Source organism: Mus caroli, unplaced genomic scaffold (assembly GCF_978045245.1).
Source record: "Mus caroli unplaced genomic scaffold, Mus_caroli_1 scaffold_3, whole genome shotgun sequence".
NCBI lineage: Eukaryota > Metazoa > Chordata > Mammalia > Rodentia > Muridae > Mus > Mus caroli.
In genome coordinates, this window is record NW_028227258.1 from 57,809,952 (window position 1) to 57,836,444 (window position 26,493).

At 48.3% G+C, this 26,493-nt stretch overlaps 1 protein-coding gene across 1 annotated transcript in view; it reads right to left on the reverse strand.

Annotated features, from left to right (window-relative positions):
• Tspan2 (tetraspanin 2) overlaps positions 1-22,628 on the reverse strand; it is a 34,726-nt gene extending 12,098 nt beyond the window's left edge. The window contains exons 1-3 of the mRNA XM_021157964.2: positions 22,497-22,628; positions 8,046-8,148; positions 490-587 (exon numbers count right to left, since the gene is read on the reverse strand). Of these exons, the coding sequence (XP_021013623.1) occupies positions 490-587; positions 8,046-8,148; positions 22,497-22,565 (270 nt within the window). The 5' untranslated portion in view covers positions 22,566-22,628. The remainder of the gene's footprint in view (positions 1-489; positions 588-8,045; positions 8,149-22,496) is intronic.
• Between the last annotated feature and the right edge of the window lie 3,865 nt (positions 22,629-26,493).

Consider the following 26,493-nt stretch of genomic DNA (forward strand, 5'->3'; position numbering starts at 1 on the left):
TCCAGAGCCATCTCTCTGATGCCCCTCACCTCCTTGAGTGTTTAGAGCACCATCCAAGCAGCAGGTAGCAGAGACTGCTTTTGTTGTTGCATTTTCAAACAGAAGCTGGGGGTTAAAATAAGGCACCAGAGGGATGTTTGGCTAAGTTATTGATCTTAACCAGAAATGCTTTCCTTGTAGATAACAGTTCTTTCCTGGCTGTGAGGATCTTTAAGCTGCCCCATCCACAGTGAAATATTATTTCTTAAGGAACAATCAATTCTGAAGCACTCTTCCCCAAATGTCTTTCCTCTGATGACCTCATTGTTTTCACATTTTCCATACGAGGCAGGAACAAAGATAATATTATTCTCATGCAGGAGATGGAGAAAACAGACACCAGAGAGGATCCAGTGCCAAGGCTTTACGTCCTAGAGGAGTTGGGTCTCCTGGCTCCTTCCAGGGAATTCTGCCAATCCACCCCGTGTCCACCCTGTAAACCCTACTTACTGATCCGAGCACACACTGTGACTCACGCATGGCTCCACAGCACCCGAAGAAACCCACAGTCATCATCAGGGCCCCAGCACCAACCAGCACATACAGCCCTGTGGATGAGAGGCCAGGGAGAGCATTCAGAGCCTGACTGAAGACAGGGAAACCAAGCCCAGTGCAGCAGCCCACACCAGCTAGGCTCTGGCTTTCATCTCCATAGAACACTCTGCTGCCACCTGTACTGGTGACACTTATTGTCTACACTTCATACATACCCGCTCACCCAGCAAAGTAATCCTATCTACTTTCATAACAGTAGACATATCAGGAGACTGAACCTGAAGGAAGCGAGGCAACCTGTCTGAGAACACAGTCAGTGAGGGGAAGAGGCCGCCTCTACCTGCTGCTCAGAGCTGTTGCAATGAATGGCTACCACCTGCCTCCTCAAGTCCAAACATTTCATCCTGGGCTGTGCACCTTTGTGCAGAAGAAGCACTACCACCCCCACAAGGCCAATGATACTGCATCCAGGGTAATCAGAAGCTGGCCTCACAGCTGGGACACAAGCCCCAAGCCTTTTCTTGAGCCTCAGAACCCGTTGTCCTCTGGACCTAAGGGCTGTCCCCACCACTGAAGGACTTGAACCCCAAGGGTGTGGGAGGCAAGAGTGGCTGCTGGGTAACAGGGGAAGGAGAGGAGGGGAGGGGACAGAGCCAGGATGTGGGTAAGGACAGGAGCATAGGACACACTATCATCAGTTTGGTGTGAATATTTTTCTCCTTCTGAGGGCAGTGCCACAGATATTGGACACACAGGAGGGCATGTTACAAAACAAAAATCAGAATCAACAACCCACGAGGGAGAACAATAAGGTAATAGACACCCACAATATCATCAGCAGTAACATGTTTGAACCAGGAGTTAACTGTCCTTGTGAGAACTTTAATACAATTGTTACGTTTGGGACAGGCTGGTCTTGTCAGGCGCTGTTACAGTCACCAAGGGCAGCTTTACTGGAGCAGCTCTCAAGATGGCTGTGAGGTACTGAACCACACTGTTACCCCCTTTTGTAGACAGAGGCACTGGGCCCCCGAGAATCAAGTTATTGTCCCAAGGTCACAAGTTGCTGCTCTCCCCAAGACGCTGTTTTGCCTCCTAAGCAACAGCAAGAGCCTTACTTTAGTGTTTGGAGCTCTCACTTCCTAAGTCAAGCCCCAGGAGGATTTTCCTCACAGAGGAATGATGGCAATCTGGGAGGCCCAGGCCAGGCCTCCTGATTTCCTTCTCCCATCCTGAGATAAGAGGTTAGCACAATGCTAGGGTTGGGCCTGGCACTTGGCTCATTGGGAGTAAGGCTAATGGTCTCTGTTTTTTTTTTTTTCCTTTTGCATTTTAGTCAGATGAGTCACCCAGAAACCATTTTTATTCACCCGGAAGTGGTGGTGGTGGGGCACTTGGGTCCCACCCCTGTGGGGAACCCCTGACTCTGGCCTTCAGGCACTTCCTGGGGGCTCCTCTGGGTTGCTCACAGCTGGTTTGTGGGCAGGTCTATCTGTGAACAGACCTAGATGGGGCTGCAAGCTATCAACACTGCTTCCTGCACCAGCCAGTCCAGCCAGCCCAGACCAAAAGGGCCTCAAGGTATCTGTGGGTTCCTAAGTGGGGAAGGGTTGGCTGTGCAGTCTGGAGGGACCCCACATTTCCTGCCGTTTCAGCTCCATCAATCCCTTTCTCTGAGAGGATCATTTAATGGGGAATGGATGTGATTACAAGAGAACTGATACCATTTAAATAAAACAGTGTAGTTGGCTCCACTGCCTGAACACCATCTTGTCCAATGTTGTCACTTTTCAAAGCTCTTTTGTTTCTATCATCTCCTTGGTTCCTCAAAGCAGCCTGGTTGGGTAAAGAGGACATCCCTGTGATTTTACAAGAGGTCAGAGGCAAGAGTCCTGATTCCCACCCTATACTCCTTACAGAGGTAGTTGAATAAGGAGTGTTAGTAGCAATAGAGGCAGCAGCAATAACAACATCCTATCTGTGCTTTTCCATAATGTCTCAAGGGAGAGCCATGTTAACACACTGACTTCTTGATTACAATGTCATTGCCTCCGGTCACTACTACTACAACTGCTGTTGGGTCCAGTGTGAAGAAAGAGTTGGGGTCACAGCCTATGGACCAGCTCCCTAAATTCTCATCTATTATATACTACACTCCAGGCAGCTGGTGACCATGCCTTGTTCTAGTGTGAATTGGACCTTTGTAGGTTCCTATAGTTTTCTGAAGACTGCAGGTCTACAAATCTTCAGGTGAGAACCTCCAGTCAGTATATATTTCTCCAGTGGTCAGTGAAATAAATTCAAAGTCCCGGAGTGACTGCCTCATCCCTCCAAGCATTGGTGCTTAGACACACATCCTGAGATCCCATTGCAATGAACTTGTATTAGGCTGTGCTCCCCAATGTCAGCCAAGTGGGATGTAGCCTCATATCCCAAGAAGGTCTGAGATAGGAAAGGGATGTTGTGAAAAGACAGGCTCCCAAGGTATAGGGGCCCGAGAACTTAGGTCAGAGGGTCTCCCTAGTGGGTACAGTACACTAGGTCTCTCTGGCAACAATCAGGAGATGTGCTCACTCGAACACTGCACAACACCCCAGTATGGACAAAACAACCCAAGCCTCTCAGCAGCTCCTGCTCCTGAGGCCTCTCCATAGCAAGCCTCTGTCTGCATGAAAGGATGCGCCCATCCTCTGGGTTCAAAATGAGACTCTCTGTGGAGCTGGAGAGAATCACAGGAAACTTCGACATGTAACGAATTCCCTGGGCCTGCCAAATCTGGCTGTCTGAGTCTACAGTGTAAGCCCTAAGGCTTCCAAGGATACCTTATTTAAAGTCTGGTTTTAAAAAGAGCTGCTGATGGATCAATTAGCTTATAACTACATTTTAATTCCAAAATGGCTTCCATAGAGTCCTCTCTCCCAAAGAGCACACAAGACAAACATGTGACCTACTTAATAAGTCTCTTATGTTTTCTAAGTCCCTATTTTTCTTGATTTGAATAAGGAGAGTCCTTTGAAATTGGGTTTTATCGTTTATGACTGGGCTTAGTGAAGCCAGTGAGATGCTACCAGCAGCAGCGTACCCAGGGATGCCTTCTTCCCTAATGAGTCCATCTCTCCTCCTCCTCAGAGTTCAGACCCTTCTAGAGGCATTGTTTCAGCTAACAAACGATCAGGAGGGTCTGTTCAAGGCTCATCAGCACAAACTCTTCTAAAATCCTTCTTGAGAGTGGATATATTGGCATGCTCGCCACTGCCAGGGATCTTGGCAGCAGATGGTCTTATGCAATCTGCTAATGACTGGTTTTTCATCTAAGTTTTTGAAGTGTGTGTGTGTGTGTGTGTGTGTATGTGTGTGTGTGTGTATGTGTGTGTGTGTGTGTGTGTGTGTGTGTGTGTGTGCAGAAGTTTCCCTTCCAGTTTCTCTTGGACGCACATAATTACAGCCATCATCACTCAGTCTCCATGGGGATTAGTTCCAGGACCCCTCACATACCAACCAGTGAATGCATGAGTCACTCATGAAATGCATCATATTTACACATAATTCACTTACAACCCCCTGCATCCTCTAAATCATCTCTGGGTTACTTACCATATCTAGCACAACACAAATGTTCTAGAGTTGTTGGGCTTATTACTTAGGGATTAATGGCATGAAAAGGTCTGTTCATGTTCAGAAGAGATGCATTAAAAAAAAATCTTTGATCTGGGGTTGCTTGAATTTGTAGATGCTGAACCAATGGATGTGAACCAATTCTATGGGTTGGCTGTATCTATGTGTTTAGAAGAATCTATATGAGTCTGAGCTCATGGGAAAGGGTTAGATGCTTTCTAAATAATAGCCGCAGGAGCTACCAGATAGCAGTTAGTATTCCAGGTGCGTTACGTCTCTCATTCCATCCACGTCACCGGTGGGAAGTACCACTTCCTGATGGCTTAGCCCTCTCCAGGTGATGCCTGTACTCTGCACTTGACACGGGTCAAGAACCTACTTGATGGAAGGTCCGTGTGATAGCTGGTCTAAGCCTACCCCAACTGCTCCTCTAGCATGCTGTCTTCCCTCATGAGATGGCTTTTCCTCAGCATCCCCTCGGTACTCGAGTACTGAGAGTTAGTATCTGTTCATAACTCACCTCTAGTTGAGTTGGCTCTGCACTTATGCAAGTTCACAGTCCACATCTAAAGAATCAGAGGTGCAGCTAATGAAAGTTGCAAAGCTGTAACAGGTAAACTGGAATCCAGCCAAAGTGTGAACCCCAAACCCCCAGGCTACATTTTCAGTAGAGACTCAACAGTGAATTTCTTAGCTAGAAATCTGCCATGTATAAATGGTAGAGGAGTTCCTGAGATTTCTAAAATTGCTGCTTCCTGGGTGTTTCCCATAAAAGAACAGGCTAGGGTCCAGAGCTCTGGGCTGCTGAGACTGGGTATGGTTAGGTCCTCTTTGTCCCTCAGGGATGTGATCTGCAATTCTGCAATAATTACCTATTCTGATTCTTGTAGAATGGCTTTGGAGAAACTGTCCAGACATGGTAGTCTCTGTTATCCAGCTAGCATGGTGTCAGGTATGAAGTTAAGAAAATATTACCAGAGTGAGTCAGAGTGTTTATAAAGGCAAGCCAGCCCCTGAATGGTTAGCAACGGAACACTTTCCTTCCACACAACCTCAGCCACAATCAAAGTCAGACTCCGGGACTCTGAATCAAAGAGGGAAAGGCAGATGTAGCCAGGCTGGGACTGCGGAGCCAATGTGGCTCCTGTTTGTGTGGGCACCCCCAGTGGAGAAACCTGCTCACATCCTCGGCTCACAGACATGAGCTCATGTGCTCCAGCTTCCCGAGGCAGAGAGGACCATTCCCCACTCTATGATCCTGGAAGACCCCGAGGCATTCACTCTTCCAAAACATGGGGAGGGGCCAGGACAGGCAATCAGAGGGCAGGTTGTTGGAATCAGGAAGAAGCAGGGGCTTTTTCTGAGAGTTCCCTGAGAGAAACTGGAACGGAGAAGGTCTAGGAAACTCCAAGTAACCCAGGTTCTCTCCCTGCCAGCTCCACTCTTGCCAGCCTCTTCCTTCCTCACCTAGGCAACCAAGGGACACAGAGACCCTGGGTCAGCTGCTAGGCCTTGGCCTTGACCCAGAGGGACACAAATGGAGGCAGCAGGCAGCAGTTGGTCTGATTCCCTCCTTCCATGTCCTCATTTCCCCGCACTCGTGTCTCCCTGCTTTGGCTAATGCCTACCACTCTGTCGCCTTGGACACTTGGTACAGAGCATTGAGACAGAGAGAAACTCCATTATCATGGAGGGAAAAAGAATGCGAAAAGGGAGAGCATCCTTGCAAACATGGGTCAATCCCCAAAAGCCTGCCTGCTGCCTACCCAGAGCTATGCTCTGTGTCTTTCTGGAGGCTTCCTCGCTCTAGGCTGAGTGGATGGCTCCCCCTCTCTTCTTCCCTTGCCTTCGATCCTCCTTGATTCCCAAGAAGCTGGGGCCACGGGCAGGTACCATTGCACTTGGCTGTGGCTTGGTGTCTTGAAGAACCACTTGAACATGCTAAGCCTGTTTAGGACATCTTTAACCGAAGGGCAATGGGTATGAGCCAATGACTCGGAAACACATTCTAAAGAAAAATACCCAGAACATTTAGGCTTAGTGGCCCACACCTGAGAGCCTAGTGCTTCAGAAGTGGAGGCAGGAGGATCAGGGGTTTAGCTATTAAGTTCCATTCCAGCCTGGTCTACATGAGACTCTGTTTCCCTCTCCAGGTCGGATGAGTGAGCTAAGGAGCCTCCCACCCAGTGGGAGGGAGGGTGGTCCTACAGGGCTGGAGAGGCAAGTGATCCAGGAGCAGCTCCATCTGTGTTGCTCGTTTGAGGTGTAAGTGAAGTTTCACAGGTACAGTTTTGGATTTAACCTAAAAATACCTTGTGATCTCTTAAGTCAGAAATGCTGAACAAACTTAGTCAAGCTAAAGTGTTCTGTTGGTATTTGACCACTGTGCCGAAAGTCAGGGCTGGGTGTTTACCAATGGCAGAGCTCCCTGCGGTGAGCAGGGGGGTCAGCTGCTCTACTCTAACATTCTGCCTTCGCTCTCTAAGCTAAGCCAAGTGGATGGACATGGCCTGAGACACAGAGACGCCTTTTCATGTTATGTTTGTGACATGTTTGTCAGGAATCTTTCTACGGTGACCATCCATAGAAACCTACTCCACCGGACTTGAATCTAATGGAAATTTAGTGAGCCACATGACTGAAAATCCAGGCTAGTACTCATCGAAGAGACTCCAGTGATACTGTCAGAATCCAGCCCGTGGCCATCTTGGCTCATCTTTCTTTCTGTCTCCTCCCTGCTATGATTAAATGGCTGCCAGAAGCTGTAGGCTTCTAACTCCAATAAAACATGCTTCTTTTATTTCTACAGACCTCCTTACACTTCCCAGCCTAATGCTAGTGCCAGGTGTCAAACTGCTTGCGTAGCCCGCAGCTTGTCGGCCCTAACACCCTTAAGCTAAGCAGACTGAGAATGGATGAGTTACCTAGCAGAGCAAAAACAGTAAAAGAGTCCACAAGCAGAGCCTGAATCCTTCTTCTTGGTGCTGTGGTGTGAGTGTGGGTGTACCCGCCTTGGTTCCTCGGCAACATCGCCCCTTGCTGTTAGCCCATGGCGAGTGATCGTCAACACAACATGGACACAGTCAGTGCTCTGAAGCTGGAGGGCAGGGTTTTTGTAGGAACAAAGCACCAGGCACAAGGCAACTAAGGACCAAGAATTAGAGATATAGCCTTTGCCGTCTCTTCTCTTAGGCATAAATATTCAATGCAAGTCTGGTCAATAGGCTGCAAGAGGAGACTTCCAGAAGAGGACTGGTGAAGTGGAATTTCCGTTTCCTCCTTTGGATTGTACTGAGGAAGACACAGTGCTAGAACCACCATAGGAGAGCAGAGCAGGGTTAAAGTACTAGGGGGACCGAAGCCCCTGAGAAGAGCACCAGCTTTATCTATGTCACCCTATTTCTTGGCAGAAGGTATGGCTGCTGCCGCTCTGCCTGTTCCCCTTCTCCAGGGACAAGTCTCTCCTGTCCCCACGATAGGAGTCTTCCCTTCTCTCAGAAGTCTCTACTGACAGAAGTTTTGAGATTAGCACCCCAAAACTTTGAAGTTATTTCTTCATTTTGAGTTGTTTCCATGTTAAAACATCAGATCACAAAGTAAAATAACGACTTATTGGAGGTCCCCCATGACAGTTTGAATGGACTGATGAATCACTCCAGAAAGGAAGGGTGTTTCCTAACCCTTTAAGATAAACTTTAGTTACATTTCCTTGATACCTCTTTAAATAAACAAATCAGTTTTCCTGGGGCCTTCGTCTATCCTGGAGAGAGGAGGAAGGGGCCATAGAGGTACATCCCCCAATACCAGTAGAAGTGTATAGGTCCAGAGACTTAGACAGTGGCTTTTGCCTCTCCTGTCCCTCATACCCAACCTTTAGGGAAACTGAAGTCACTCACCCACATAGAAATACTCTGGGGACTTGTCCTCTGATGATAAATCCTTCATGGTACCTCCAAATCGAAACCATAGTCCAAATGCAATAACGGCTGATCCGGCTAGCTGGAAGATAAACAGCAGAGAGTTGAGTATGGAGGGGGATGTGTACATAGGCTGGATGGAAGCTGTAGGAATGGGATGCCCAGGCTGAGAGGGTTGCCCCCTCTTGCCTACTCTTCATATCTTGCCAGGAAAGAAACTAGGCTTAGAGGTAAAAGCCTCGGGGACACTAATATGACTGACCAGATCTGGGCTATCCTGAGTCCAATCACAGGCTTTGCTGTGCCCTTGGGCTTTCCTATGGTTATTTGGTACCCATGGAATGAAAGTTCTCCCCCCCCCATCTCGTGTGTGTGTGTGTGTGTGTGTGTGTGTGTGTGAAACCACTGTTCCAACATTCTCCCTGCCAGGCATCTGCCCCTTTCATTTTATTGTCTCTTGCTGTGTATATTCTGGATTTCCTCACCAACATCTTAGTGAGTGGCCACTGTCTCAGGGGGGAAGTCACCAAGAGCAAGATGAACTCTAAGACCTGGGGGAAGCCACCTTCTAAATTAGAAAAACAAACAAACCCACACCAGCCTTGGGGCCCACCTACACTTGCTGATGCAATTCCCAATTATGCATTTATATGCATGCAAATATCCATGATGCAATCCCAAGTCTGCTCAGAGACTCCCGTGACCCCCTCTTCTTGATTGCTACATGGTGACCGATACCCTGCCCCTGCCCAGGCACGGTTTTGCAGGCAGGGAAGGAGGGTTGTTTTTGTTGTTTTGCTATTTTGAGTTTCCATGGAAAGTGAAAAAGGAAAAAATATGTTTCTGAAAAGGCCTGGTCTGTGTGCTGTGTGGCTCATGGAGAGGCTGAGTGGCTGGCGCAGGCAGTGGCTAGGCAGGCTGGCGGCTGTAAGAGTCATCACTGGGCTTCCTCTCCTGAGGCTGAAGGCTGTTACAGGCTTCATGTCTAAGCTGAGAGCCCTGTACGTCAATCACAGGACTACCCTAACCACTGGCCCGTAGGCCCCAGCCAAGGTGCTCTCCCCACAAACACCACTCGGATATCACTGTATCAGTTAATTAACACTTATTTACAGAGTACTTTGTGAGTGCAAAGCACTATGGGAAAATCAGCGGAGATGGAGAAAATACCACCCTGCTTCTGTCAGTTCTTCCAGTTACTGTGGGGCAGCCCTAGCCTTTTACCAGACAGTGAGGATCTGCTCTCATCTGTAAAGAGGAGAGCACCCACCCTGGCAGCCAGAAGTCAAGGAGGAAATGCAGACCAGAGGTGTAAGAAGGAAAAATGCAGTCAGGGTTAGGAGAGAGGCCTTTCCAGGCAGGCTCCTTCTCTCTCACAGGGCAGCTTGTGAGAGACCCGGTGCTGCCCTTGGAAGGTTACCTGGCTATATGTATGAGGACTTTCCACCTCTTCATTTCGTTTCCCAAGGCCAATTCCCTGTGTGGTTGGCTTCTTCAGAACTATGCAGGCCTGCCTTTAGTGAGGGGGAGTGGGTGTCTGAGTTCTACCAGCTGGATACTCCCAAGGGGAATAACTAAAGGTTTCCAGTCCTCAGAGAGGACACTAATTGGATAATTCATGGGGCAGCTAAAAAAAAAAAAAAAAAAAAAAAAAAAAAAAAAAAAAGACAGGCTCAGCTGTCTTTTGAAAGACTTTTTACATTTTTTTAAAAAAAGAGCAGGCTGGCATGGAAACCTGAGATGAAATCATGCTATGGCATAATAGTATTTATCTTTGAAGGATGGAATTACAGGTGACGTTTTTCTTCCGTCTTCTAAGGGCTCTACATTAATTATGCATTCGTCTTCTAAGCTTAAGAACCATCGCTTTCGAGAAGGCATTGCATACTGGGCATTGCATACTGGTTTTTATGTCCCATATGGAAAATGGGGAGTCTTCTTGTTCTGTGCTTAACTCGGGAAGGTGCCATCTTTGGGGTTCTGGCTGCTGTGTACAGAGAGGAGTGATGTCTTTGGTCACACTCGTCCCTAGAACGCCTGGGCTGCCCGGGATGAGGCTGCGCAGTGAACCTCACAGGCTTCCCTGCTTCCCTGTCTCTCTGGTGCCTTAATGGAAAGACACAAATGTTTCCAAACACAAAGCAAGATCTATTGACAGAGGCCCTGGGCCCAAACCAGGAGCCACCACCAGACTGTGGAGGAGGTGACTGGTCTCAGGGACACCCTACCACGAGACCACATTTTTGGAATCTCTGAACACAAACTCTAATTTATTGCTGTCTGGATCATCCTCCCAGACAGAATCCATCCATCCAGTTCTGGCACACATGTGTTTGAGGCATAATGGAAAATGAAAAGAGAGGTTGCAATTTAGAGCCACTGGGCAATGGGGGGGGGGGATCCACACTTGCTCATCCATTCCCCCAACCCCAAACCACACATACACGGCTTTCCTCTCTGGGTCAAGGAAACTACGGCTTAGCTGAATGTCATCACTGTGTGGCAGGGAATCCTCCCAGAATGCTGTGGGCTGTGTTAGGGATGTGTGGGTGAGGAGCTTTCCAGGGCCAGAATAGTCTCTGCTTTGGAAGGAGGCATGGCAGCCACAGTGTAGCTCTTTGGCTCTTCTGAAAACTCAAGGCCTCTCAGGCTCATGAGACGCCAGGTTGGCTGTCCTTGTGGTTGGTGAGCTGCACACTGAAAACTGCTCAAGGGGGCAAGAAAATCACACTGACTAACCCCATTCCAGTGAGAGCAGAGGAAGGAAGCCCCCTGCCAGGCACGTGGTTCTCGGTTACTGTGCGCATTCCCTACAGCAGGAGATGCTTGCCCTAGCACTCAGGGCCTCTTTAGACCTAAGCTTTAACTCAGTAGGCACTATGTCCCCTATGCCACAATGCTTTTAATTTGGCCCATTTTGTACTTAGCCATTCTGCATCTATACTCAGAGAAAGCTGAAATAAGCAAGAAATGAGAAAGTGCCCCTTCTTCATTCCCTTCTTGCCCCCGCTTTTATCTCTCTTCACTTCTTTCTCTTCTTCCATGCACATTTAGTAACAACCAACCATAGTCCGAGCCAGGCCAGGTACTGTGCTCCATGTGGGAGACTTGGAAGACAATCACCTAAAGTGAGACATGCGATAAGATGCAGGAAATGTGCCGAAGGGAAGGAGCACTCATTACCAAGGGAGGGCACAGGGCACTGGCGGGTGGCGGTCATCCCCATTCTGATAAATGCCTTGAAGAATGAGTTGAATTTCACGGAACAGGAAAGAATTAGTGGGATGGGAAAGCTTGAGGCAGAAGGAACTGCACAGGGGAAAGAGCCACCCCTTACCTTCATGCTATGCTGAGAAAGAGGCCAGTGTTGGGGAGCACATTATGTCATCATCACAGGAGTGTGGGGGCAGCCATGGCTCGTGGCTTCTGCTTAGCCTGCATCATTATGGGAAGCCTACTTCAGGCCCCGAGGGAGGGGAGACAGGAACTCAACTCTCTGGATGGGAGTGAGCAGGAGCTGAATGTTGCTTGGCATTCAGTGAGATACAGTGAGCAGCCACAGATGGATGCTCAGGAGAACCTCAGAGAGGATGCTAAGGAGCGGCAAGGAGACCTGGAAGGGCAGTGAGAATCACCGTAGCAAGGGACACTGCCGAGGGCCTCTCTGCTTCTAGGGCAGGCATTGCTTGCCGTGTCCCTAGCAGAATGGTAAGGAAAACACCATCGCTTCTGCAGAAATGGACTTTTCTTCTTATAGTCCTTTGCTCATTTTGTATGGGTGGGGAACATGCACATAGCACAGCACATGTGTAGACGTCAAAGGACAATGTGTAGACAAAGGAGTCTATAGTCTCCTGCCACCATGTTGTTCCTGGGGACTGAACTCAGATCATGAGACTTGGCAGCAAACATCCTCACCTGCTGTGGCACCTAACTGGCCCTGGGATGGACTTCTCATGCAATGGAGTGACTGAGCCTCCCTGGTAATTACTAAGAACAAATTAATTAAGAACACTAAAACCAACCAAGGTGGTGGTGGCGCACACCATTAATGTCAGCACATGGAAGGCAGAGGCAGAGGGACCTCTGTGAGTTAGAAGCCAGCCTCATCTACAGAGTGAATTCTGGACCAGCCAGAGCTGCATAGCGAGACTCTGTCTTAGATGGGAACAAGAAAATCAAAAGGAAGGAAGAAAATGTTATAAAATAGGAAAGGTTTGAGGAACACAGGTGAACTGATGGCATCAATATGCATAAATCAAAAGGGGTAAGGGGACTGGAACACCGCAAGGACCAGATGGGGCCCAGAAGCTATCACCGAACAGGACAGCCACAGACATTCTTTGTGGGCAAGTTATTTCAACAGCTACCAATGATCTAGAGAGTTTGCCGGATACAGAAAACTATCCAGATGTCTTTAGAGAAGAAGTTTATGGTCTCAAACTCAGGGGCAAATGGAAGACAGATTCACCGTATTTTGAAGCAAAGCAGATAGACAGAAAGTTTCTCTCAGATAACATCTCTCTGCAGAACACAAGTCCTCCATGATCTCTCTCTCTCTCTCTCTGTCTGTCTGTCTCTCTCTCTGTCTCTCTTTCTCTCTCTGTCTCGCTCTCCCCCTCTCCCCCCTCCCTCTCGTTATGAATTGCAAACCAGAAAGGTTCATCCAGCTGCCGTAGTGCTGAGATGCAGAACACAGACACTTCTCCCTATGCAGGTTTCCCAGCATGCCCTGTCTTCCCTTCCTGGACACAGTCCCCAGCATGACAAGAAGCCTATGTGTGCCCCTACTCAGCTCTGCTGATGAGCCCCAGTAGAGAGGATGCTTTCTTGGCCATAAGCATCCCCAGCAGGAGTTCTAGCCAAGCATGAGTGCTTACACCCAGGTGGGAGACAATGAAGGGGCCTGGAGTGCCTGAGTCAGGCTCCCTGTCTTTCCTCATGTGGGGACATCTGTTTTTTCTGTTTCATGAGCCAGAACGCTCCTCTGAGCTGCCCACAGAAGGCTGACTCCTCCTCCCTCTCAGCTCTCAGGTCACTTCCTTGGGGAAGCCTGTCCTGGCCTAGATATGCGTGTCGTTTCATAGCTCACATAGCTATTGCTATTTAAATATTTCTGGGTTTTAAAGGCCTGAGCTCTGTGAGAGCAGCAACAGCTTGCAGTTGTTGGCTGCTAAGGGTTTTCCTCTGCCTCGCAGAGCCTGCTAAGGTGGGGCAGGGGGAGCAGAGGTGCCACTCATTCAGCTGTGGAAAGAATGGTTTTCTCCTTAAACCCACATTCTAAAGGCTACCCTCAGTGTGACAGTTCTTGGACCAAGCTAGGACCCTTGGTGGGTATGTGTGTGTTGGTAATCAGCACTAGGAAACTAGGTTGGAGGTGCTCAGCAAGCACCACCCCACCGAACAACAAAGCACCGCACCTGCACTGGCTATCAGGCTTCCTAAGCCTCAGGGATGTGTGTCGAGAACCACGCATGGTCACAAAGAGTAAACCTGGGCAAGGTTGTCACACTTCGTATGGCTACAACAACACAGATAGACATGCTGCCCTTCAGTGAAAGACAGACAAAACCAGCCCTATGTCCTTGCGTCACCACAGTGAAGGCTGTGCGCACACAAACCCAGCTCATTTCAAGTCTCCATTTTGGGATGAAGCCACATAAAGTTGAAAATGAGGCTTCTATTCTGGCGCCTCTGTTAAATGCTTTCGAGCTAATACTTGCTCACGGTGGCAACGCACGTCCTAGATGGACTCATAATGAGCCCTCATGATTCCTGATCTGATTGAAGCCCCATTATGCCTCAGCTTTGTGGCAGGCAGATGTCACAAGCTCATTTGCTTTGGAAGATGACACTAATTTGCTCAAAGTGGAAAACCGGCTCCCAAGACTTTCATTGCATTACATAGAGAAAGCAAGGCCAGGATTCAGACGGTACTTTTTCAAGAGCAAGGATTGTTTTTTTAACCAGAAAAAAACTACAAGGGCTGAATAGCATATGGCATTCATACCAAATGGCCTCACAGGGACCCAGTTACCCTGTCCTTGATATAGGACCAGGTAGAGACTAGGAGGAAGGACTGCTGTGACAACAGATGCTGATAAGGCTGTTTGGAAGTGGCTGTGGCTTCTGCATCTCCAGTGTAATTTGCCTTCTATTCCTTCATAAGGGTAAGTTTGTGCTTCCTTCAGGTAAGAGCATATTTTTATCCGCCCCCCATTCATTTATTTGGTGTGCATGTGTGTATGTATGGGCACATGTGTGCATGCATATGGTGGGGAGAGCTGGCTCTCATCTTCCCCCATGTGGGAGTCTGGGATGGAGCTTAGTAGCAAGCCTCTTTGCCCACTGAGCCACCCTGTGAGCTTGCTTTATGGTGACTCAGTGTTTATTCTCCGTGCTGCAATTCAAACTTTGATAGGATGAGAAGTGCTTTGTTCTCTGGAAAGAACACTTGACTGTGTATTTGTGACAAACACGCCTTTTTCTGTGTGTTGAAGTTGTTCTCAAGTGAAGTCCAGCGAGCCAGCTGAGCTTGCTGGGAGGTGGATTACAAGTGCTGGGGTTGGGGTTGGGGGAGGGACTGGAGTTTCAGGGCAAGAGAAGAACGTGGGGAAAGAAGCTGGGTGGAAAAGAGGGTGCTGAGAACATAGTAAATCTGTGGACAGTGTGGGCTGTGCATGTTTATTCAGTGCACGGACACAATGCCTTCTGGTAGAAAGTACAGGGGAAGAGGAGATTGGGAGGAGCAAGAATTTGGAGAAAGAAGATGGCTTCCCAGCTTTCCCTATCCAGCAAAACAAAGTCACAGGCCTCCGACTAATGCCAGGGAACAGATGCTTTATCAGTGAAGATCACAGAGCCCCCAGAAGGAAAGCCTAACTCTAGCCAGCTGCAGCCTTGAGTTAAACCCACCACCCGCTGGCTGCCTTTTCTCACTCAGGGGTAAGCTGTCTCTGGATTTCCTCCCTGGAGCTGGGCCTGCACCTCTTGTCTTGCCCTCTGCATGCACAAACTGATCTTAGGAACCCTGGTGACTGATGTCATATCTCGACTATATTGAGCTTTACATAGGCTGAGGGGAGACATTAAATTATATTAACTGAATCTTATGTGTTCACATTCAAGGAGGTTGAGAGGATGACATTGGAAAAATAAGTAGGATTCTGTTTTTTTTTAAAGATCTATGTAATTTTTAACTGTGTATGTCTGTTTGTATATGTGTACATGTGAGCACACGCTCTAGTATGAATATGTGCTCTTGTGCACATAAGTGCAGGTAGGTGCCCACAGAGGCCAGAAGTGAGTGTCAGACTGGAGTTCCAAGCAGTCATGAGTTTACTACAGTGGACATTGGGAACCAGAGGGCCGTCTGTAAGAACAACGTGCTCTTTTCACTGTTGAGCCATCCCCCCAGTTCCAATAACCAGGACCCTTCAATAGCGGCCAGTGTTAGTGTTCTTTACCCACTTTCCCATGGTGCCAGTGAGAAATGGTAGCAGAAAGTAAATGCTGTGTGTAGATTCATACTGAGACAAGCAGACACACTTTGTTGCCAGGAAGTCCCCTTGGATGAACCATACTGAACACCACAAGACCTCGGTTGTCATTCTCTAGACATTTTCTTAATATTAATATTCTTACAACCTGCCACACACACACACACACACACATGGAGGGGGGGTTCTCAGTGTTATAGACATTTGCCATCTGTGCTGTCCTGTATTGTAGCCACTCAGTACTAATGGCTACTGAATACTTGAAATTCAGTAGGTGGTATTGAGGGCAAGAATATTTCATTTTATTTCATTTTAAGCCTAGACAGCTCTGTGTGTTCAGTAGCATGGCCACCATATTGGATGAGCAGGTGTAGAAGTCACTTACAGGTTCATCCCAGCTCCCTGTTAGTCTGGGGACTCAGAAAGGCTAAGGACAAAGATGCTGGAGCCTCGACTGGAGACCCAGCTCTGCTGCTGGCCACTTTTGTGGCCTGGACAAGTCTCTGTGTCTCCCTTTTCTTGGGTGGAACTTGGGGAGAGCAGTTACTGCTTCACAGGGCTGTGATGAGGGCTGAAGGGCTGACACGAGGCTGTGTTGACAGGAGCAGTACTGCTAAGCTTACACTTGGGCAAGGTCACTGTCCTTCAAGCTTCTGATCCTGAAATTAATTTTTAAAATGGTTTCTTGAAAAAGCAAAACAAAACAAAACAAAACCCTCACCTCTCTCAATTTCCTTCTTATTTTCACCTGCCTTAAGTGGGTCAGTCACGGTCCTTACCTTTCTCCTGTTTCAGCCTCAGGTTGGAGTGTTTTATGTACCTTTTTGTTCCAGTATTTCTAGAATACTTCAAGACTGAACCTGACACTGGCTACAAGCTAATCATAGGCGATGTATTTTCCAAGCCAGCAGAAGTTTGGTTTGGTTTGGTTTAGAAAGGGTCTTCCTTACTTCCTTGAACTAGGTAATCCTTCTGCCTCAGCCTTCTACATGCTAGGGTTATAGGTAGGAGTCTGAGTCTAGTGGGTTTTCATTTCTTTTGGTGTGTGTATGTGAATGTGTGTATGTGACTGTGTGTATGTGACTGTGTGCATGTGAATGCGTGTGTACCTGGTGCCTATACATACCAAGGTCAAAGGATCACACAGGCGTGCTATTATTTCTGTCTTGTTCCTCTGAGGCAAAGCCTCTCATTGAATCTGGAGCTAGGACAACAGCTAGCAAGCTCCAGTGATCTCCCTGTCTCTATCCCACACAGTGCTGGGTTCCTAGAGCATGCTCAGCTTTTAACAGAGGCTCTGGGGATCAGAGCTTGGGTTCTTATGCATATGCAGCCACTGCTCTGACCCACTGAGCCATCTCCCCACCCTCTGATAGATTTCCTTATTATAAGTTGTACTCTACATCCCAATACGTTGATAATGTGAAAAGGTGGGAAAGGAGAAAACCTTGGGCATTCTGGCTACTGCACCTTTCCCCTTCCATGCTTGTAAAATGGAGCTAATTAAATTATTGTGAAAATTAAAAATATAAAGACTGTGAAGACAGAGGTCGCTAACGATTCTTTATCAGATGAGATCATGTATGTGGAAGCATTTTGTAAACCAAAACTTCATATGCATGTCAATTTGCCTTGTTGGTTTCTCTCTGACTGAAAGCTGGAGATGGTGAGAAAGGCAGGCCAACATCCTCCATACATCTGTAAGGTTTGCTCCCGCCTGCTGGACACTCCTGCCGCATTTACACCTTTGCTTTAACAAGGAGAACAAGCCTGTTGTGAAGGTTCTGTCAGTGTTAAGAGCAGAGGATAGAGGTTATCCAGAGATACTCCAGACAGGGTGATCTAGACTAACACTATGAGATGCATCTTGTGACGGTGATTCTAGGACTACCAAGGATTAGTGTAGAAGAATCCTTAAGACAATAATGATAACATGGTAACTAGAAGAGTCACCCTGCCATCCTGAAACAAGGGTCTTTGAGACTGCATCTCAGACAAGGGTCCTCAAAGTGTCTTTAGAGCACCCGTGCCAGCCTCACCAGGCAGCTTGTTATAGGTACAGACCCAGACCTACTTAGTCTGAATAGATAATTGAATAGGGTCTCATGTATTAACATTCACATTATACTAGGAGAGGCCCAGACCATCAAAGCTTGTGCCATCTCCTTCCCTTGGTAGCACAGAAGCATGGCAGGCACCTAGCAGTTCTCCATGTGAACTTTTATCTAGAACCCTGTTGAATCTTTCAGATGCTAAGGGACCAGAAGAGAGGATGCCAGCTTAGAACAGTCATTGCCTTTGAAGGGCAAAGGACAGGAGATGAGCTATTATCAAAGACAATGTGGTGGCTAGGTAAAGGGATTTTTAATCTTTCAACCACAGTTCAGGATGTCAGGCTATAGCAAGCACCTAGTACTTGCTGGCTGAGTGAATGGATCATAGCGGGAACACTCCATGACTTTCAGAAGCCATAAGACTAGTTATTTTGACTGGCTGGATGTAGGGCACGTGTGTGCTCCCTGTTTCCTTGAGGAGCCTCCTGAATCATAGGTCCTGTCTTCCCGCCTGCGTCTCTATTGTTTGAACTCCACCATCACTAACAGAACTTAGGTTATCAAGCATATGCTTTGTGCACGCTGGATCCTGACTGTACATGTATTGGCGGGCTTTATGTACATAAAGCTCACAAGGTGACTTGCATACTACTTTACTATGCTCATTTTACCAAAGAGAAGATGCAGGCTCAAAGAGGTCAAACTGCTGAACCCAGTCCCCAGGGTTGTGAGACCTACAGAACTGGGAATAAACTCCGGCAGGTTGGTACCACAAACCAGCGTTCACTCTTTAGTTTTCTAGGTTTGAATGGCCATACTGCATACACACGCCTGGGGTCAACCACAACACTAAGACTACAGCTCTGGCCTCTCCAGACTGGCCATGCTGTGCACTCTGCTCTGCCCACCATCTCTAGGTCCTTCTGGTGCACAGTAGGAGAGGCTGGCCAATGCACCTGTCTTCCCACTTCAATAGAAATCAGCAGAGCAGGTTATGAATGGACAGCAGGATGTCCTAGAGACGCCAGAGGCTCTTCCCCCACCTCCTGCACCATCCTTTCTAACAAGTGGCTGCTCTGCGTGGGGCAGAGCAGGAACCATAAGCTGTGAGCCAAATAGCATTCACTCTCCAGCCAAAGAGGCAAGTCTTTTCAGAATCACCGAGTAGGCACCACCAAGTGAAAACCCAACGTTGCATCAATCATGGTGAGGAAGAAAGGACAGCACCTTCCCACATGCCATATATGGCATGTGACTTTCAAGCAGGAACAGCCTTGCTTCCTGTTGGAGGCAACCCTGAGCAGCCCAGAGAGCACAATGATAGGAAAACGCTGAGCAGACAACAACAAATCAAGGAATAAACAGTGCCTAAGCTTTTCTTCCAACCAACATATGTGGCTGGGTGGGTTGTAGTGTTTTGTTTATATTGCTATGCAACAGAGGGGAAGGAAAAACAGGTGATTTAAACGCAGTCAGGACTATACCGAGTATTGTGATGGTAGATCCTGAAGTCAGACCTGGCAGACACAGGGCAGACACCCTCCATTAATACAGTAAGGCTAAGGACTGGGCTTTACTTTGGGCTTTAAAGCATTCATAACCCGAGGCAAGTCCAGCTTGGCTTCCTGTGCTGGTTCTCAAAGGTCTGATTGATGGTTTGGAAAACCAGAGGTGCAGCTGAGAGGACTGGCAAGCCAACTGCCAGGATGAGGCTCCAAATCTGACTCTCAGACCACAAAACACACTCTATAGCCTCCATGCCTGCCTCCTGGCCAACTTCTGGCAGGACAGGAAGGACTGTCACTGGGGGGGGGGGGGGGGGGGGCGGGGACCCTAGACCTCAAAAAGGAAGACATCTATGGGTTTGTGAAGATACTCAAGTCCCAGCTGAGGGTTTCCTTCCAGGGAAAGCTCCCCAATCAGAAAAAGAGCAAGCAAAACAAAACAAAACAAAACCTGTTAGAAACCAGGGCAGAGCCTCTGTGGAACTGGATTCTATATGAATAATTATCCCATACGATCCACTTCCCCAAGCTGGTAGCTCTCAGTCTATGAGAGCAAAGTTCAACATCTCTACAATGAACAGGCACAGGTATGTCAGCTCTCCTGATAAAGTTGACAGCTGATGTCTGAAAGTCAGGAAAGCTGTTTAAATCCAGGTGTCTAACCTGAGGATTCATTAATTCACTATAGAGAGTAGTTACTCAGTATCTCCTGTGCTGGGCACCATTCTAGGGGCCAGGGAAATGAATGTGAAAATAACAGAAAAAAAATCCCTGCTCTCAGGGAGTGGGCAATGTTAGTGGGGGAAAAAGCCAAGTCTGAGTTGAGAGGATAGTGTATAGCTGTCCACCAAAGAAGTCACATGCAAGTCACTTGGCGTACACAGATACTGTTTGCCAACAGTCAGGACACCAGGAGAAAGACAGATACTAGTTACTGAACACTTCCTGTATGCCAGACAGTTACTAACAAGAATAACAAATAACTTCAAGCCCCTACTATATATGGCTGGCTTAGGATACATCTCACACGCCCTCGGCACAACTCTGTCCATCTAACTGAACAGATGGGAAGGCAATCCCGGAGGGAAAGCACGCTGGCTCTGGCATGGAGGGAGAGCACACTGACTCTGGCAAGCCCCCTCATCCAAGCACACCATGCTTTGGATCTCTGCCCTCAGACCCCCCTGGCTTTGCCTCTCAGATGGCTCACAATCCTTTGCTCTGCTCCTCATCTGGTGGCTTCCCTCTGCCCACCTCCGTTCTCCCAGGTTGAGCTCCGATGTCTCTCAGATGAAGTTGTTTAGGCTCCTCGCTGGTACTGGGATTGCTTTTCTGAACTCTGTATTTAGATCACATATAGAAAAAGCCATCTCCAATCTCAGTGATGGGCACTCAGACTTCACTGGAGTGCTACTTCATCCCTGCGCTTACGACCCGGGTGTGAAGCTTGTCACTTGGCCACCCTGCCTTACTTTGTTCTTGTTGTTCTCTGTGGGCTGCTCTCTTAGCTGCAGTAGCAGCTTTGGGAACAACATCTATCTAGTAGTTGTTTAATGGTGATTCTGAAACATGCCTGTGGGTTCAGATTATCTAGATGCCTTCTAGAATAGCTTGCTGGGCCCCTCCCCAACACTATCTGATTCAGCGAGCCTGGGCTGAGTGAAAATGTATGTTTCTGAAAATTCCCCAGGGAGCCCTGATGCTGTTGACCCAGGAGCCACATTCTGAGGACAGCTGGGTGACTGAACCTCCCACAGGATGACGACGGAGGAGGCAGCTTTTGAGTCCTGTCTCTGCCACTCAACAGCTGTGGGACCTATCTGACCCCCCATGTCTTCGTCTATGGGGATGCCCTGTTTGCACATGTGCACTGTCCCTAACCCACTGCAAAGGTCTGATAAGTCTGGGGAAGCCGGCACAAAATAAGCACTAAACCCAGCCTGAGAGACTTCCCTCCCTGGCTCACACAAAAGTATGTTGTAAGCAGTGAGAGTAACCGGTGTCACTGCAACATGGCACCTATAATTACAGCCTTCAAAATTAAGCCAGACTTATAAACAAACAAACAAACAAACAATACAGCACAAGGGAGCTCAGAAAGACTTCTTCCTGGAGTGTGATGGGTGCAAAAGCCAAGTTGTACAAAGTCTATATGTATTTTTAAAATACAGGGGATGTCCCCAGGTACCGCCTCCAGACTGTCCATTGCTAACTAGTGTTGGTCATGGCCACGCGGTCTCTGAAGAGCTTAGAGTTGCTGGAGTCACCCAGGCTTCAGGGCTGATGGGTGGGTAGACACAAGTGGGGCCCATCGTTCAATAATTTATTACTTATTGTCCATACAGCCTCCTCAGAGCAGATGGGACAACCATCGCGGTCAGCCCAGTGTTTTCAAAGCATCCCAAAGCATCTCTGCTCCTGTTACCCACTTCCCCTGAAGCGAGACTTGTGTCTTCCCTCAGGGTCTATCTGAGCCGCTACACTGGCTGGCATTCTGTTACTGGAAGGCCAATAGGGACTGTGCAGAATGGGCCTCTAACCATTTTTTCCAGAGCTCGGGAGAGAGTATTCCAGGGATGGTACACCTCTAACTATGCCCTGCTAACACAGTAGACTGGGGCCATGGCACTCTCTCTGGCTGTCTCTATGCATCTCTACCCAGGGAATGCTGCCAGGTCTATGCCACCCTGCAAAGTTGAATGAGATCATTTCAAGAGTACTGGTTGTACGCAGGGACCCTAGGGGAATGTTGCTGCCCTTCCAAAACCCCTCCATTTCCCAACCCCTCGTAGAAGAGCACCCACCACTGCCCACCCAGCAGTACCCTCCCCTAATGCCCAAGAAAAGGACGATCCTTCCCCACTCTTTCAATTTTCTCTACTGTCCGTTATTTTCCCAACAAACCACCAGAGCCAGGCGGCGTGTCCGCACACTCTTGGTTGGGGCGCCACCCCAGGCAGCTCTACGGTAGGGATTTCCCTCCCAGAGCCTTGGCCGGGCCGCCGGGCTCCCCAGAGAAGGCAGCGCGAGAAGTGGGTGTGTGTACACAGCAGGATGCAGGGAGCACGGGCCGCCAGGCCCCCAGCCCTCGGGATATTGGGGCCCGCTACGTCCCCGCACCTGGCGCCACCCGCCGGGCGATGCCGCCGAAGATGATGGCTTCTTTCGGGGGGGAGCATCGCACCGTGTCTCCTCTTCTCATCACCTCTGGTAGCTCAAGCTTCTCTATGTCCTCTCCCCCTCCATATGTCCCCTCCCTCTTTGTCTGCTTAGCGCCTCTGAACATCCTGCCCTCTCCTATGGCCCAACTCTATTGCGGTCACCTCCCCGGGGACCCTGGCCCCCTAACCGGCCCGCCGGTTCGGGTCTCACCCAGAACAGCAGGTTGAAGCCGAGCAGCAGATACTTGATGCACCGCAGGCCCCCGCGAAAACGCCCCATGCTGCGACCCCGGCGGCGGGCTCCCGATTCCCCAGGCCCGCGCCGAGCCCCGGGAGCGGCGGGCGCCGGTGGGAGGGGCGGGGCGGGTTGGGAGGGGCGTGACCTGTGGGCGTGGTCTTCGGGCGGGGATTTGGACGCGAGCGGCCAGCTGGCTGTGGCTGGGGCGCCCTGGGGTGGAGATCCCGGTCCCACGCACCCGCTCCGGCCCTTGGAGGTAGCACCACCTTCGTCCACGCTGGTGGGCTTGGGCTCCTGTAGCTATCCGAGCATCTGTGCGCCCACCCGGAACGCGGGGTCCATTTAATCAGTGCCGGGTGCCCAGACTCCCTTTGAGGCCCTCGATGATGGTTGAAGTTATCGTGCGTGTCTATGGAAACCTAGGGAGGTGACTTCAGATAGTAAAGCTAATAGGATCGGTGAAGCCAGTAGAGACTCTGTGGTTAGGCGCCAGGCAGAGGGTCCAGGGCTGCAGTTAAGCAGAGTCCTGCAAGCGCCCAGGCCGCGGGCTGAGGCCGCTGCTGGGGACCCTCCCTCCTGCCGCTGCGTTCCTAGAGGACTGTTACCTTAATAGGCAAGAACTGGGAGTAGGCGAGCCAGGCGGCTGCCCTGGGCTCTGACACTGCTTCCCACCCTGCCCAGTCCAGCCCACCAGGCCAGGGAAAGGGAGTCAGACCTCTCACTCACATCCTGCTAGGTTTGATAGATCGGGGGCCTTGAAAGAAGTCCAAATTCTTAGGGTCTAGACTGAGATGTGTAGATCAGGGAAAGGGAGTTCTGTTTTGCTTTGTTTTTATTAAGCTAGGCGGCTGGTGAAGAATTGGGCATTCACTTCAGTTGACTAAGTGTCTACAATATGTGGTGTCAGACGGCACGGGGGAGACAGGAAAGTGTAAAATCAGGGAGCTTGTGCATTAATTTAGCAACACTCTAAGTGCCAATTATAGGCCAGGCATAGTAGCAAGCCCTAGGGACACCAGAAGAATGCCAGGCTTGCTATCACATCTTTTCTGGAGGGCACAGATCTGTAAGCAAATTATTGGAACAAGGTGAGGTGGGTGGGCTAGGCGCTGGGCAAGAGCTGCTTCTGCCTTGACTAAGGAAGGTTTTTCAAGAAGACTGGACCTGATCCTGATTTGTAAAATAGACGTCAGTAGCTGGGCAGTGGTTGTTCACGCCTTTAATCCCAGCTCGTGGGAGGCAGAGGCAGGCAGATTTCTGAGTTTGAGGCCAGCCTGGTCTATAGAGTGAGTTCCGGGATAGCCAGGGCTATACAGAGAAACCCTATCTCAAAAAAACCAAAACCAAACAAACAAAAGGTGCTAGTAGAGAGAGCAGGGGGTCAGGGGAGGAAGTAGAGGAAGTACAACCTAGCCTGGGAGCAGGAGTCAGAGAGATGGCCAAGGTGAGGGAAGTCAAGAGCTCACCAGAACAAATCACAGAGGGCAGGCACTTGACTAATGTGCCACACTACCCCATTATCTTGGGGCCTCTCTTTCCCATCTCAGTATGGAGATTGTAGTACCTGCTTCAAAAGAGTTGTGAAGATTAAGGAGTTAATATATATGTACAGTGAGATCAGTGAGGCACATGAGGTTATGATATAAGGTAGCCAGGACCTCACCAACCATTCATTCAATTTCTTCCGTGTTACAGTCAGGCATATTTCTGTCTTTGAAAAGCTAGTGAATTTTATTTATGAAACTGAGAAGGCAAATGAAAGTGCTGCTTGTGGTAGTAACAGTGAACTGGAGACAAAGATGAAGTCATTAGGTATGCGGAGGCAAAGCCCTGGTTTCAGTTACACTTACAGCTCTCTCTCACCTCGGTTTCCCTTTGAAAGAGGAACTAAATTAATGAGTGGTCTCTACTATCCAGTAGGCATTCAGTAATTCAACTGAGGGAACAGTAATATTATACTGTTGTGTTACATTGTTGAATTTTATGTCTGTAATATTTACAGATTATATATTCTGTAGTCTCTGGAAACAGAATTCCTATTATGATATATAATAAATCCATTGTTCTCCCATCCTGTAAACCTTGTGCATTTACTAGAAATGTTCCATTGCGTGTCTAATGTGACACTTTTAGATCTGCAGTATGTACTGAACCCATAGCTTAGTAACTTTTCCTGTTGCTGTGATAAAGCAGCAAAGGAGGAACCAACTCACAGTTCAAGCGATGGAAGGCGATGGAAGTCACCGCAGCAGGAACTTGAGCTGGCCACATTGTATTCAATGTCAGGAATCAGAGAGTTATAAATGCTTGGGTTCGGAGCAGGATTTCAACCTAGGGAATGGTGCCACCTACAGTGGGCAGGTCTCACCCCAATTAACCTAACCAAGCTACCTCACTTGTGTGACTAGAGCCTCATCTCCCAGCTGATTCTAGAGCTCATCAAAGTTTTGATTGAAATTAATCATAAAAGCTCCCCTTCACAAAGTTAGGTCTTAGGCTGCTTGGCAGGGCCGGCTTAAGATAAGGGTGAGCCACTACTCCCCAACTTAAGGCAATCCTTTACCCTTGTAGTTCAGAAAATAAGCAGACAGGTGTTGAAGCTAATGGGATGGGAGCAGAGGCTCCTGGGAACCTGTTGCTCTCTCTTCTCATTGTTGTTGGGCATAGATTTTTTACTTGAAGTTGTATCCTTGATACCAGGCGGGGACAGACCCAACACTGAGGACAACAAAGCAGAATGTTGAAAAACTCTAGGCTATAGATGACATTACTCTACTGTTGACTCTAGTTTTCAGACCACTCCGCCCCACCCGCATGTGAGTGTGTGTGTGTGTGTGTGTGTGCAGGTAGCCACAGAGGCTGGAAGAGACTGTCAGATCCTCAAAAGCTGGAGTTATAGGTACTTGCAAGTCACCTGACAAGATGGTAGGAACAGAATCCAGGTCCAGTGGAAGTGCAGGAAGCATGTTTCTTAAGCCCTCGCCACTTCTCCAGATCTACTCCAGATTTTAGTATGTGTGTGTATCATATGTCATCATGACTAGGAGCATCCTACCTAATTTTAAGATACATTATTATATTCAAGTAACGGATACATTAAATGTCACAACAAGGACATTAACCTTTAAACTAATTGCCAGCGCTATTGTACTACAGCACTACATGTACAAAAATGATTATGGAAAATATTTCCTCTTCTTCGTCCCCTGCAACATTTTATTATTAGTATTTCTAGATATAAAACACACTCAAAATATCAGGCGGCAAACACCATATCACCATCACGTAGATTTCCCAATAAACATCCTGTGTTTGTCTTCTTACTTATATGTACAGCTGTTCGACTGTGTTTCTAGTTTTTGTTTGTTTGTTTCAAGACAGGGTTTCTCTGTGTAGCCCTGGTTGTCTAGGAACTCTGTAGACCACACTGGCCTTCAACTCACAGAGATCTGCTTGTCTCTCCCTCCCGAGTTCTGGGGTTAAATGTGTGTGCCATCACTGTCTGGCTAGCTGTCCTGCTTGTAAACCTCTTATTCATTTTGCCTTACAAGTGTTTTACCCCAAACTTTTTAGCATAGGTGACATTAAAGTCCAAATGTTTGCTTATGTTTTTTTCCCCGTTTAAAATAAGTCTCCAAAAATATGTAGATTTTAGGTCTACCATTTGACAGCGTTTGGGAACTAGCCAAACCCTGCTGAGGTTAGGAGGGTAATGCCAGGCACGGAAGGAAGTTGCTGTGCTTCCTTGTAGGCAGTCTGGCCCCACATTGGAAGGCAACCTTGCTTTCACATAATTGACATTGTACGGCATTTATCCTCACACATTCAAATGGATATGAAAAATTATTTTTTCTAAGTTTGGATATTTTTTAACGGATGTCACTTTTGGTGTATCTCAAATATTAAATGTCTTAAAGAAAATTGTTACAATGCTCGCTTCAATACTTGCAATAGAAACTGCTTGCCAGTG